General features: G+C 44.5%; 1 protein-coding gene and 1 gene segment (V, D, J or C); one reads left to right on the forward strand and one right to left on the reverse strand.

Annotated features, from left to right (window-relative positions):
- The first annotated feature begins 8,588 nt into the window (after positions 1 to 8,588).
- Positions 8,589 to 9,279, forward strand: LOC122114171. The segment is given in 2 exon segments: positions 8,589 to 8,640; positions 8,948 to 9,279. Coding segments are annotated over 2 exon segments (381 nt in total).
- Positions 9,280 to 10,118: 839 nt separating this feature from the next.
- Positions 10,119 to 12,038, reverse strand: LOC122114173 (elongin-A-like). Its single transcript, XM_042687170.1, has one exon. The coding sequence runs from the start codon at positions 12,036 to 12,038 to the stop codon at positions 10,119 to 10,121; it is 1,920 nt and encodes a 639-aa protein (XP_042543104.1).
- Between the last annotated feature and the right edge of the window lie 2,010 nt (positions 12,039 to 14,048).

A 14,048-nucleotide genomic window follows, 5' to 3' on the forward strand; every position in this document is an offset into this window, starting at 1 on the left:
CTCTAGTTTTCTTCCAAGGCCTGAATTGGAGCTAGCAGCTCAGCCCGGCTTGGGCCTTTGTCAGTATCAAGATGGAGATCTCCTGTAGTGGGGGGAGGGGAGGAGTGGCCTTCCATCCTCTGCTGCCTGAGAAGGAGTGAGGACCTCAGGTCTACTCACGTCGAGTCTTGGTTCCTGGGTCGTCTCTGGTCTACGAACTGCAGGATGAAGATGTCTGCTCTTTGTTGGTTCTTGCTGGTGTTGAGTAGAATCTGCTCGATGGCCGCATCTGGCTCCTTCCTCCCGGCCTCTCTGTGTTGCAGGTATGGCGGCTAAGGCTGCCACCGATGCAGCATCAGCCACGGTTGCTGGCAAGTGCTCAGGTCTGTCTCTTTGCCTGGATTATCCCTCTCTGGCCTAACTCTCTGTACTGTGATGGCACACTTAGTGTGATTCTCTGGCTTAGGACTGTTCACTGGAACACTAAAACTGCTTTCTATGCAAGAGCTTGTTTAGCCTTCAGCTTCTCCTCAGCCATCTTCCAGCTGACTCCTCACAGTTCCTCTTTCTCTGCATCGCCTCCAGCATTTGCTGTTGGCGGACTTGAGGATGTGGGCCATTCTGATTGGGGAAAGGTGGTATCTCAGGGTTGTCTTTATTTGCATTTCCTTTACAACCAGGGATGGTGAACATTTCCTCATGTGTTTCTTTGCCATTTTTATATCTCTTCTTCTGAGAAGTCTCTCTTTACTTCCCTTGCCCATTTAGAAATTGGGTTGTTAGATTTGGGAGGGATTAGTTTCTTGAGTCCCCTGTATATACTGGATATTAACCCCATGTCTGATATATTTCTGGCAAATATTTATTCCCATTTAGTTGGTTGTCTTTCTAGCTTGGTTGCTATAACTTTAGATGTGCAGAAACTTTTCAGTTTAAGGTAGTCCCATTTGTCCAGTCTCTGTCCAATTTGTTGTGACCCTGGGACTCAGGAAGTTCCTGCCTGTGCCTATAAATTCAAGAGTCTCTCCTATTCTGTCCTGCAGTAGTTTCAGAGATTCAGGTTTGTTGTTAAGGTCTTTAATCCATTTTGAGTTGATGTTGGTGCATGGTGATAGGCTGGAGTCCACTTTTAATTTTCTGCATGTAGCCTCCCAGTTTTCCCAGCACCAGTAGTTGAAGAAGCTGTTTCTTCCACTGTATGTCTTTGGCTACTTTGTCAAATAGTAGCTGACTATAGATGTGTGGTTTTATTTCTGGATCTTGTATTCTATTCCATTGGTCTTCAGGTCTGTTTTTGTGCCAGTACCATGCTGTCTTTGTTAGTATGGCTCTATAGTAGAGTTTGAAGTCTGGTATGGAGATCCCTCCCATGTTGACTTTTTTGCCTAGAATTGTTTTGAACATTCTAAGTCTTTTGCTGTTCCATATGAATTTTTGGACTGTGTTCTGTATTTCAGAAATGTACATCATTGGGTTTCTAATAGGAATTGCATTGAATTTGTGTATCAATTTTGGCATTATATCCATTTTCATTATGTTAATTCTGCTATCTAAGAGCATGGAAGATCTTTCCATTTCTTTTTTTTTTTTTTCAGGTAGGAGAATAAGTTTGTTTACCTAACTGCTGCCCCCCCCCCCATCCCATACATGGTGGAGAAGCATGGCTGAAAAGGAGGGGGGGCGTGACCCACCTCTGGACTAGGACTTATCTAGGCCAGGGACAGGCAGAGGTGTGGCCAGGTGGGGGGAAATATATGCCACACTGGATCTGGATGGGACCTCAGAGCCTGGGACCCTCCTAAGGTCAGATGGAGGCATGTGACCAGAGGTGGCCCAGGATGTGTCCTAGCAGGAGGAGAAGGTGACTGCTTCCAGGTCTGCCAGTTACCTAGGTAACAGATACTGGGCAGAAACTTTCAAGAGGGAGGGAGGTGTCCCTGTTCAGATCTTACATTCCAGCCTTTCATAATTATGAAAAAGGGCAAAGATTCTCTCTGGCTACTTCCTGCTGGCAAGGGGCATCGGCAGTAGGGGTATAAGGATGAGATGTGGTCCCCTCTGGGAGAAGGCAGCGGCAACAGCTGTCATTTGGTTGGTGTGATTCCTTAGATGAAGTCTGGAGGAGGCAAATTTCTTGGATGAAGTCTTCAGGATCTCCTGAGGGTGACAGGAGCAATGAGGAGATAGTCAGGATGGTCTAGGCAGGAGTTAGTCCTGTCTTCCAGACTGGAAGAGATCAACTGGATCTGGACTGAAGGTAGACTGGCTGCCACTGAACTACAATTCCAAACTTAACAAATTTCTCCCATGATGGCAAGATGGCGCATCCACCACATGGTCAATGCTAGGAGAGCAGAGTAGAAAAGTGGTGTGGATGTGGATGTGAAGGCCAGCCATGGTGTTGGTGAAAAGTCTTGCGTGGTATCTCCAGGCAGTTTGGTTCACAGAGAAGGGGTGGTTAGGAAATTCTAACATTTCCAACTCAAAAACCCCATCCGAGTCACGGCACCATATATAAGACATATTAAATAGGTAGGTTTCATTAGGAAGCAGATGAAGAGTACACCACAAGCTATTCAGGCAGAAGTTTATTTCCCGAATTGCTGCCCCGCCATATATGGTGGAAAGGCATGGCTGTAAAGGAAGTGTGTGTGTGAGGGGCGGTCTTTCCATTTCTTAGTGTCCTCTATAATTTCTTTCTTTAAGTTTTTATAGTTTTCATTAAATAGTTCTTTTATATCTTTGGTTAGGTTAAATCCTAAATATTTTTTGGGGGGTGTTATTGTGAATAAAATTGCTTCCTTTATTTCCTTCTCTGCTTGTACATTGTCGGTGTACAAGAAGGTGACTGATTTTTGTGGGTTGTTTTTGTATTCTGCTACTTTGCTGAAGTGGTTTATAATTTCTAAGAGTTTGGGGATGGAGTTTTTGTGATCATGAAAGTAGATTATCATCTCATCTGCAAAAAGGGATAGGATAAATTCTTCCTTCCCTATGCAGATCCCTTTAATGTCTTTTTCTTGCTTTATTTCCCTTGCTAAGGATTCCAGGACTATATTGAAGAGGAGTGGAGACAGTGAGCATCCTTGCATTGTTCCTGATTTTAGGAGAATTGGTTTTAGTTTTTCCCCATTAAGTATAATATTCAACCAACAGTTTTTTAAACCAAAAAAAACTTTTTAACGAAACTAGGCAGAAAAAAGAGTTCTTCAATTTTTTTTGAGGGGGGGAAATCTTGTGTCTCCCCTGTGTCTGTAACCAGTCTCTTGGTGGCGTCTTTGTTATGCTTGTGGTGTTTGGTTTTCCTGTGGTTTGGTTAGTTTCTTAAATCAGCTTGTTTGAGAATGCAAAATGAAGCTCTGCCTTACCTGGGTCTTTAGGACAATCCTCTCAGGCTGGTTCAGTGAGAGTGTGATCTACTTTGACTATCACAAAAGAGGCATGTGGCTGATTTCTCCAGCTTAGACTTGCTGTGCGGGAGCAAGGTTCTAGGCAGCGCTGTGGAAAGTCAGCAATCAGTAGCTTTCTCCCGGGCGGACTATCTCCTGAGAGAGTCAAGCAGGCCAGCCTGGAGCTATTCTCAAGATTTACATGTAACAAGTTTCTAATTGTTTTATTTTTACCCTCCAGCAGCTGGAGTTGCTGCCTATGCTGCATGGGTAGGTGAGTCTCTGGGTCTATATACCCACTGAGGACAGTCTGCCCTGCCCAGGTGGAGCTCCCTCTGCTTGGGAAGGACAACTTTCCCCAGGGGTGGAGCTGAGCCCCACAGGTTAGTTTCCTATGACCTGTTGAATGGCTCCTTTTTCTAAGGCTTGAGTTAGATGTTAGCTGCTCTGGCCTGGTCTTTCTCAATATCAAAGATGGAGTTCTTCTCCAGGGATGAGGGATGAGTTACCATTCCACTGCTGCTCTATGAGAAGTACTGAAGATATCTTGAGGGTACTAGCACCTTTCCCTTGGTTTCTGGGCCACCTACAGTATGTGACTATCTATGGTCAGCAGGATGAAGATTTTCACTTTTCGTCAGTTCTTGCTTGTGGTGATAGAATCTGCTTTTACACTGCCTCTGGTCCCTTTGTCTTGGACTCCTTCTGTAGATGTGGTGGCTATGGTAGCAGCTGCTGCTGCCACCACCACAGACCCTACAGTGTTTGAATCTGTCTCTGGAACCAAGCTGCCTGAAATTTTCCTCTCTTGCCAAACTCTTTGTACTATGATAGCATACTTGGTGTGACTCTAGCCTTAGATTTGCCACTGGAACAGTAAAACTGGTTTCTACCTGAGAGCTTATTTAGCCCCCATGTTCTTCTCTGCCATCTTCCTCCAGACTCTCTTGGTTTACATGTTAACCTGCAGCAACTTTTTAAAGAGTTAATGCACAGAATGGAAATAATAGAGAGAACATCTGAAGAGACAATCCTAAAAATGATAAATAAAACATAACAAAATCTACAAAGCAGCATGATTTTATCATTTAACATATATCCCATATATTGCAAGAAATGTCCTTGAAGATAAACTTCTCGACCCTAGGAAAAATATTGGCAACAAATAAAATGCAATGCATGTACATAAGGTGTGACTGAACAATCATCTCACTCTCGCTCTCTCTTTCTCTCTGATCATAAACACACACACCTGTACACACACACATGTACATATACACACATACATAGACACACACACACACAATGGATTTTTTTTCCAATGCAAAAGAAGGATGCTTTCTGTGAACGGATGCTACAAGTGTATATTGTTAATAAATTGAATAATTATTTGGAATATATTTCATATAAAGAAGAAAAATGATTTGATATTCTAATATAAGCGGGAAAAAAACCTAAACTACAAGCATACAGCAATTGAGTGTGATACCCAGTACCTGTGATACCCAGCAATGTGACAGAAGGATTAGAGATGTGATTTTTCTTTGAGCATGACTTCCTTCATTTTGTTAATTCTCACTTGGTGTGCAATATCAAACTTACACATATACAAAAGGAATAGCTTATGGGAAAAATAAAGGAAGGTGAAATTATGATTCTTTAAGAGGAAAAGGAAAATGTGAAAGTCTGAGAGAACGCACTATCCTGAATGATTTGTTAGCCATACAGTCAGGTCAGTAGATAATGTATTAAAAATAATATGCAAATATAATTCTTGAATATCCAGGTGAACATAATTTGATACACTGAAGTTTGGAATTTTGTTTCTCAAGTAATGAATTAAAATTATAAATTAAAGAAGCACCAATCATACAATTTTCATCTACAGGACCCCAGATCTCTGTGACCAGAAATGTGATTGAGGAAAAAGAGCTGAGACATTAAATAGTACATCATAAGAACACTGAAGAATTCCTAAAACATTTTGTATTCTTTCCTTTTTTGGAACCAGGAAGCAAAATACTATGTGAAGCACCATTGTCATCTTCATACATAGTGCTCATCTCATGACAAAAGAAAGGGTTTTCTTTTTATTCAAATAAGATCATGAAAGTACATGATTTAGGAAATCAATGGTTTAGGGAAGATAACAGGGCATCTCCTTCCTCTATGATCGTGAAGCAGGTGTTTCCCAGATCCCAGGAAATTAACAATTGAAGAAGATGAGATCCAACTGGAAATGAGAATTTGAAGACAAGCTTTCCTCTTTGACTATCATTTCTTTCTACCCAATACATCCCAACAATGACCAGGGAAGACATTAGCCATAAAAAGAGATACTGCCTGTTAAAGCTTTAAAGCTTTTGTCTCTGTGAAAACTTTAGTCTCTGTGAAATCAAATGGTTTATTGAGTCATGACACATAACAAAAGAAAAACATCATGTCCTAGGATAAGTTCCTACATCCATCAGTGAAAATACTGAATAGAAGTAGGACCATTTTTCTCTGGATCTAAACACCAAGAGCATTTTTGTCAGCCTTCACGAAAAGTTCTTGCAGTAATTCTATATTAGCTAGAAATGAGACAAGTTAGATTGTACGTACAGCGGTCAAGTGTGGCTGTTTGTAAACAATGTATTTGGTGTTTAGGGATTGATTGGGCTTAGCAGTCTATAAATTCATTGTTACTAAAGATTTCTAATTTATGTGTGAGTGGCTACTCAGGTTTTAGTATTTCAATTAACTTTCAGAAAGCTTTTGTCAAACTTTCATTCTTTGGGCCTTTAACTTTTAAGTGATTAACTTCCCTTAGCTCTCCCTTCCCCTTCTTCCAGCTTTCAAAATTTAGGATGATTGTTTTTATCATGCCTCATAAACAAAGAGTAAACAGAAAATCTAGCACAATAAAGACTAACTGAATCTCTAGAGCCCCAATTCAAGTGACATTGAAGTCTCTCCAGTGAAACCTAGGGAGCATTGGCATCGAGGATTTCCAGGAATGGTGGTGGAGTTCCATTTCAGAGTAACTAACATCTAACTGAAGACTACATCTCACTAACTCATTCAGCCGTAGTCCTAGATTATTCAGAATAAAAACATTCAAGAATGTTATGTCTAGATAACGAATGACATCCATAGATGATGGATATCTAATCTATATTGTGTCCTTCCAATGCTGTTACAATGAGGAAGGAAGTTTTCAGGTTGCTTCTTCCCACTTAACCACAAGAAAGGACACATTTTCCCAAGGATTGCTCATGTGTTTGGAATGTTTGCTTATGTATCAAAATGATTTTGGTGGTTTACACTATCACTCATCTTTTTGTTAAGTTATTTCTTTCTCTCAAAAGAGTTTCTATTTTGTTGTGTTTCCAAAGTTTGGTCCCCTGAATTCACAAAGCTAATTCACAAAAAAATGGCAGCAGTGTGTTGAGGAAAAAGAAAATAAGGCTTATTATTTGTCACTTGTCAAATGAGAAGAATAGTGAAGATTTGAAATCAAAGCTCTATTATCCTACTAATCGGAGAATAGGTCCCAGTTTTAAGAGGCTGCTCAAGGGGTCTGCTCCAGGCTACATGAAAGATGTCCATCCCAAGACTAAATGGTAGCACAATTGGTTCTTATCTCTTGGTTTACTGTTGTCACATCTCTTTAGTTCTGTGTTTGTCTGACAGAGATTTAATAACTTCCTGGGTTGGAGAGATGAGAGGTGACTGCCTGTTTGGGTTGAAAGTATGTTAAACTTGTTTTCCCCATCATGGGCATGTGAGAGAGAAAGGGGAAACAAATGCAAGTTTGAATTTTTAAATATACAAATTTTCCAGTAATACAAAATGCCTAGGAAGAATACAGAGGAGGGAAAGGACAGGTAGAGGAGAAGTAAGGCAAAAATTTACATTGCTGTAAAAATCAGGTTTGGGAATTCTAGAACCCAACAGAACAATGCACTAAATAGATATGTTAGCACTTGATTATGGCAGAAGAATCAGTGAATAAATAACCATATAAGTTCTTTAGTAAAAAATCAATGAAAATTGAACAGATAATTCCTCAGAGAATTATCGGTTAATTTAGTGATTACTATGGTAAGACTGTGTATAAAAATCTATAAAGCAAAAGATAAAAATAAGCTGAAAATATTTGAAAAATAACTCTTAAAATGAGATTTATTTTTGCATTAAAGAATTCTATTGAATCACAATGAGGTAAACACATATAAAAAGCTGTTATCCAGGAAAAGAGAATCTTGAAGAAAATTATGCCTATTTGCATAGGAAAATTCAATAAAGTCCTGGATTAATTTTATCATTAACATTTGAGGTTCGAATATAGTAGAATGGCATATGTCACAATCAATAGAAAAGAAAAGCCAACCAAGAATACTGTATTCATGACCCCATACCTTAAAATTGAAGGCAAAAAAAAACCATTGTTTTTCTAACTGCAAATGAAGGGAAATTGGTATCTGCAGACATATTCTGGCAGAACTAGAAGCCTTTTAGAACCATGGAAGTGATAGGAAGTGTGCAGAACCTATGAGGGGAGACGACCTCAAAAGGATTTCAGAAACAAGAAGCTGAAACCAAATAAAAGTTCTCTCTTCAACACATGTGATGGTTAAGTCTAGGAAACAAACTATAATGCCACATGCTGGGACTGTCACCTAGGTATATTACAGCCTCTGTTATGGACTGGAGGAGGGGCCTTTGAGTAACTTGATACTGAATTCCATGGTTTGTCTGAATTGTATATCTGTGCTAAACATTTTCCATTTCTTATTTTTGCTCTCTACATTACATATAATTTATACTAAGCAAAATAAAATGACCAGACCTAAACTTTTAAACAAATATCTAGAAAATAAATAAGAATGACTCAATATTTATGGAAATGCATCCTTATCAAGAAAACTGTAAAGCATACCAGAAAGGGTTGAAGAATTAAGCAGCAGACAAGAGCAGGAGGAATCATGAAGGCATTCCCTTTCTAGGGAACACACATTAGATTTCTCTTGCTTTACTTGGTAACAGTTAATGTCATTTGCTCACAGGAGAGGCCCCACCCTGCCGGTGTCTGTTTCCATCTCACCTGACAGTTTGTCTGTCACCATTGCACAACCAGGACATTTGCATATTGCTCCCTAGGGAGGAGCTCCTTGCAAGTACAACATAAAAGCTCATATCTAAGCTTGGTTGGACTGACCAGCACTGCTTACTCTCAAAATGAGGTGCCCTGTTCAGCTCCTGGGGCTCCTCTTGCTCTGGGTATCAGGTAAGAACACACTAGAGCTGAGGAAGAAGATGAGGAAGGGCTGAGCTCTGCTCCCCATGTGTGTTATGTCCACTCGTGCAAAACGTGTCATATGTGTCTTTGAGAGTGAGGAAGATTCCAGAAGGAGCAAAGAATCATGCTGTTTTACAAATTCTGATGTGTGTGTGTGTGTGATATCATCATGTATTTAATGAACATTTTGTTGGATGAAACAAAAATAAAAAAAATTATAGCCTGCAATAAGATAATTGTGAAAATGTCTCATGATGCCTGTAATTAACCCTGTCCACTTTTCTAATTATTTTAGGATCCAGTGGAGATGCTATATTGACTCAGACTCCACTCTCTCTGCCTGTCACCCTGGGAGAGCCAGTCTCCATCTCCTGTAGGTCCAGTCAGAGTCTCTTATACAATGATGAAAACACCTATTTGTACTGGTTCCTACAGAAGCCAGGCCAGTCTCCACAATCCCTAATCTATTTGGTTTCCAACCGATGTTCTGGGGTCCCAGACAGATTCAGTGGCAGTGGGCCAGGCACAGATTTCACATTGAAAATCAGCAGGGTGGAGGCTGAGGATGTTGGTGTTTATTACTGCTTTCAACACACACATGTTCCTCCCACAGTGATACAGCCCTGAACAAAAAACACACTGACTGGTGCAGCAGAACTGTCACGTGTAGCCTTTTCTGGGAGTTGCACAACAGCTTTTCTGAGTGAATATGAGAGCAAGAAACTAGAGAAGTCAGGATAGTAAGTCACTGTTGTGCTCTCTGAGCCAAGCATTACTGATACCCTTTAGGGAGATTGCAGCAAAAGCCATGGAATTGCACAGGCAGCCATATGGCTCCTTTGGCTGATGGTATGATAATGCATCATATCGTTTAATAAATACTCATTCTGATTCCATTTTCTTCTCTATCATTTGTCCACTGTATTTGAACACTACAAATTGCATAGTTAATATTAGAAATTAGTGCTTTTCAAATAAATCTCATCTTTAGCTGTGCTGGTGGGACTTACCAGCTCAGTATTAGCCTAAGCTATATTGTGACTTCCAGCCCTTAAGAGAACATATGCACACAGCATGTCCAGTTGTGGGAGATGAAAGAGGGCTGCAGGATCAGTGCTGTCCCTAGCAGGTCACCAGAGTACTCTGCAGTGAGGAGGTCACTGCTTGCGCTCAAGGGCACAGACTGTGTCCTAAGCTTCATCATGCCCAGGCTAAGAGTGAGCAAAGGCCAGCCCAGTGACTGTCCATTATTCCCTAGATTTCCTTCTCAGTTTCAGAATTTAAAATGATATGTTATACAATTAAATATTAGTTTACCAATCAATTAAATTAATACCAATTTACTACATATACACAATAGACATATAGCTTTTGCATTCATGCATTTATGCAGTGCTCCTGGATGTTCTAAGAACAGACTCCAGTGGTTTAAGACTCTGTTCTTAGGACTCTGCTGACTCTCCTCATTATCCCAGTCCCTCAGAAGCAGTGAGAAGGGCCCTTGAGCATCCTTCCAACACAGTCCTGGCCCGGGAGCTTTTTCCAGGGCCAGGAGGCTTTTCTGGAGGTTGGTTTAAGAGCTTTGCTCCCGTTGGCCTTGGCTCTTCTTGGCTTGTGCAGGCGCTCGCTGCTTGCACACGCTGCTCTTGGCGAAGCCGCAGGTACAGCTCTCGCCAGGACTCGCCCTCTGCTGGTTTTTTGTCCTTGAATGCTTTGCAACAGCGGATTTGCCACAGCCTGTCTGTACCACTGTGCGCCACTGTCCTTGAATGAGTGTTCCCTTGAGGCTGGTGCGGAGACGGGGTAGAAGTCTGGGAAATGGGTGCTAGGAGAATGCAGGGCGGCCTGGCAGTGGCTGGAGTGCTGTGTTGCGGGAGCCCACGGACATCCTGGGGGCACCAGGGAGCCAGGGAGTCGCACGTTGGTCCAGAGTACAGTGGCATCTTCAGGGACTTTCTGACAAAAGGCAAGGCCATCTCTTCCCCTCCCTCTCCCTGTGCCCCTTTGCCTTCTGCTCCCCTTCCCCCTTCCCTTTCATCTCCCTTTACCCCTTTCTCAACACCTCCTCCTTCCCCTTCTCTTTCCCTTTTTCCCACTTCCCAGAGCCCAGAGGCTCCTGGCCTAGATGAAGAGAAGGAGGGCATCCTTTTCATGTCAGGCAGCCGATCCGAATAGACCTGCAGCCCAAGGAACTTAGAGGTTTCAGTGCTGAGCTGCACCATTGGCACCCTGACTGCTTCTGTGGAATTGACGGGACTGGCTGGATTGGTGGCTGAGGTTGGAGCCAGCTGTCCTGCCTGGTTTTCCTGGACCTCGCTTGCCCTTGGGACTGAGCTGTGCATGGAATCCGAGAGTGTTCTGGGGCCGCTGGAGCCATTCCTTTTCAGGTCTCCTTGAGCCAAGGCAGCAGCACGAATCCTGCCCTTGGTCCTCTGTCTCCTCAGCAGCAGCTGGGTCTGGTTGAGGGCATCCTCGAAAGACTGTGGAGGTGTGTGGATTTCATGCTGTTGCTGGGATTCGCTCTGGTGATTGCGCCCGCGCAGCTTCGCTGCCTGCGTCTCTGGCTTGCCAGAGGTCTGCTTGACCTTAGAGGGCAGGGCCCTTGAACCTCTCTTCCCCTCTTCAGAGGATCGGCACCCATTTTTTGGTCTGGCCCCAGCCTGTCCCTGGGGTTCCCAAGGGAGACCTTCTTGTGGGAGCCCTGGTGGATCCTGAGACTGCTTGACCGGACGGCTCGCGTTGCCAGGCATGTCCTGGATACCAGTGGGCCCAGGGTCCCGCGAGACTCCAGAGCTGTCCACAACCCAACGATGAGACTTGCTGCTGCCCCCAGAGGACTCTGGGTCCACTCGGGGACGCTTCTCCTGCCTGCTCCTGGGACAAGGGCTGGCAGACCGCTTGCCAGGTCCCTGGAACTCACACAGCTCCCCGGGCCGTGGGGGCTCTGGCCCAGAGTTGGGGCCTCCCCTCCTGCCTGCCGTTTCTTTCCCCCCGGAGACCCAAACCACACTTGACTCTTTCAACTTGTCCTCTTGCACCCACCCTGACTCTGACAGCCCAAGAGCCTCCTTCCTGGGCTCTTGAGTGCCATCCTGTTCAGAGACCTGCTGTAGAATCGCCGAAAGAAGCGCTGGGTTGCAGCCCAGGAGAGCCAAGGTCTCCCAGCGTGTTTCCAACTCCTTTGCCATACTGCCCACCAGCGGGTGCTTCCTAAAACCCTTCACCATCTCTCTGACACCCGTGGCGCCAAGGATTTCTGCCGTGATGGGCAAGACTGAGAGGAGACTCAAGGATTTGCGGAGCTCCTCCGAATGTGTGCTGGAGGCCAGGTGCTCTTGGAGCAGCCGCACGGCTCCCCACACCCACTGGGTGGTCTGCGTCCCCATGCCACCCCTGGCCACGTCTACAGAGATGCAGGAACCACACGCCTGGAGTCCTCCATCCAGGGGTTCACTCGCCCTGCTCTGAGAGGACAGATCCACATTTGATGCCTCCAACAGGTCTTCCCTCTCCCTCTCACCATCCTCCACCTCCCTCTGCCCCTCCCCCTGCCGAAGATAGTACTTCCTGGGCTCTAGACCTCCATCCTGGTCAGGGACCTGGCTCAGAGCCTCTGATTTGTGGCTCAGAACAGCCAAGGTCTTCCAGTGTTTGTCCAGTTCCTTGGCCAAACCAGCCACCTGTGGGTGCTTCCTAAAACGCTTCACTACCCTTCTGACACCCGTGGTGGCAAGGATTTCTGCCGTGATGGGAATGACTGAGAGCAGCCTCAAGGAATGAAGAATCTCGTCCATGTCTGTACTGGAGGCTAGGCGCTCCTGGAGCTGCCGCACAACTCCGCACACAGACTCGGCATTCTGCATCCCGATGCCACACCAGACCTTGTCTACAGAGATGCTGGGCCCACTCACCTGGGTTCCTGGATCCTGCGGGTTACTCGCCCTACTCTGAGAGAACGTATCCACATTTGAGGACTTCAACATGTCCTCCGGCTCCGGCTCCCTCATCCGCTTCCACTCCAACTCTCCCAGATCATCCTTCCTGGGCTCTTGACTGCCATCCTGCTCAGGAACCTGGCTCAGAGCCTCTGATTTGCGCCTCAGCACAGGCAAGGTCTTCCAGAGCTTGGCCAGCTCCTTGGCCAAACTGCCCACCTGCTGGTACTTCCTAAAACCCTTCACTGTCTCTCTGACACCCGTGGTGGCAAGGATTTCTGCCGTGATGGGCATGACTGAGAGCAGCCTCAAGGATTTGTATAGCTCGTCGGCATCTGTGCTGGAGGCCAGGCGCTCCTGAATCTGCCTCACCGCTCTGCACTCCCACTGGGCTGCCTCCATCCTTCTGCCAACCCCGTCTATGTCTACAGAGATACCCAGGACACTCACCTGGCTTCTTGAATGCCGTGGGTCACTCACCGTGCTCTAGGTCTCTTCTTCCAGTCAGTCGCTGTGAGGCACGTAGGCTTCCTCCTGGTCCTCTCTGCAGCCGAGTCCAGAATGATCCTGCCCACCAGCTGCCTGCCTTATATAAACTCTTACTGCCCCACCTCTTCCCACAGTTCCTCCTGTAAGCCCCTCCCTGTCTCAAGCCTGTCACACCCTTACATCCTAGCAGGTGGTCTCCCATGATGCACCTTGCCTGATCTTCCACAAGTCCCCTCCCTACAACTCCCAAGGCCAAGTGTCGGCTCTGACCTTCTTGTCCGGACCTCCTGTATCAAGAGATCCCCCACTATCCCTCTGACCTGGGGGACCAGGGGATGGTGCAACTGGCAACTTCCACTAACACTCCCTTTGTCTCCATCCTGTTTACAGGATCCTCTCTATCTGGTTCTGTATTTTTCACCTTTAAAGATAACAGGTAACCTTAGACATACTTTTGTAGTTGCTCCACAAACTCCAGGGCCATTGTCGCCGATTTGATCTCAATGTCCTTCATCACCTGTTGTGCGTTTGCACTTCCGGAATTGAACACTTGCTGAGGGAATCGCTGATCCCGCCTGCACCAATCCAACTAAAGGTAGTGGCCATTTGCCTGTTCAAGTTTAATAAATATATAAATGAATGAATAAATATGTATATTATGTGTGTATGTGTGTATTTTAAGCTATGTATATGTGCAAACATTTATACATACATATATATACACAAGCATATATAGTTATATATAATTATATATAGTTTTTACGTACATATATATACATTTATATGCAAATCTGTACTAGCCAGTGTCTTTTCCCAGTCTTTCCTTCCTCTTTTGTTGTTCCTTTTGGGGTTGTGGGCTACTGGCTTGCTAAGGAACTGTTTTGTTTGCTTACTTTGATTCAGAGAAAAGGTCACACTGGGAAGACCAAGTTGGACTGGCGCTTTGGAACCTGGTGAATCTGCTGCCTGTAG

Source organism: Dipodomys spectabilis, unplaced genomic scaffold, assembly GCF_019054845.1.
Source record: "Dipodomys spectabilis isolate Male_0828 unplaced genomic scaffold, ASM1905484v1 ptg000106l, whole genome shotgun sequence".
NCBI classification, from domain to species: domain Eukaryota; kingdom Metazoa; phylum Chordata; class Mammalia; order Rodentia; family Heteromyidae; genus Dipodomys; species Dipodomys spectabilis.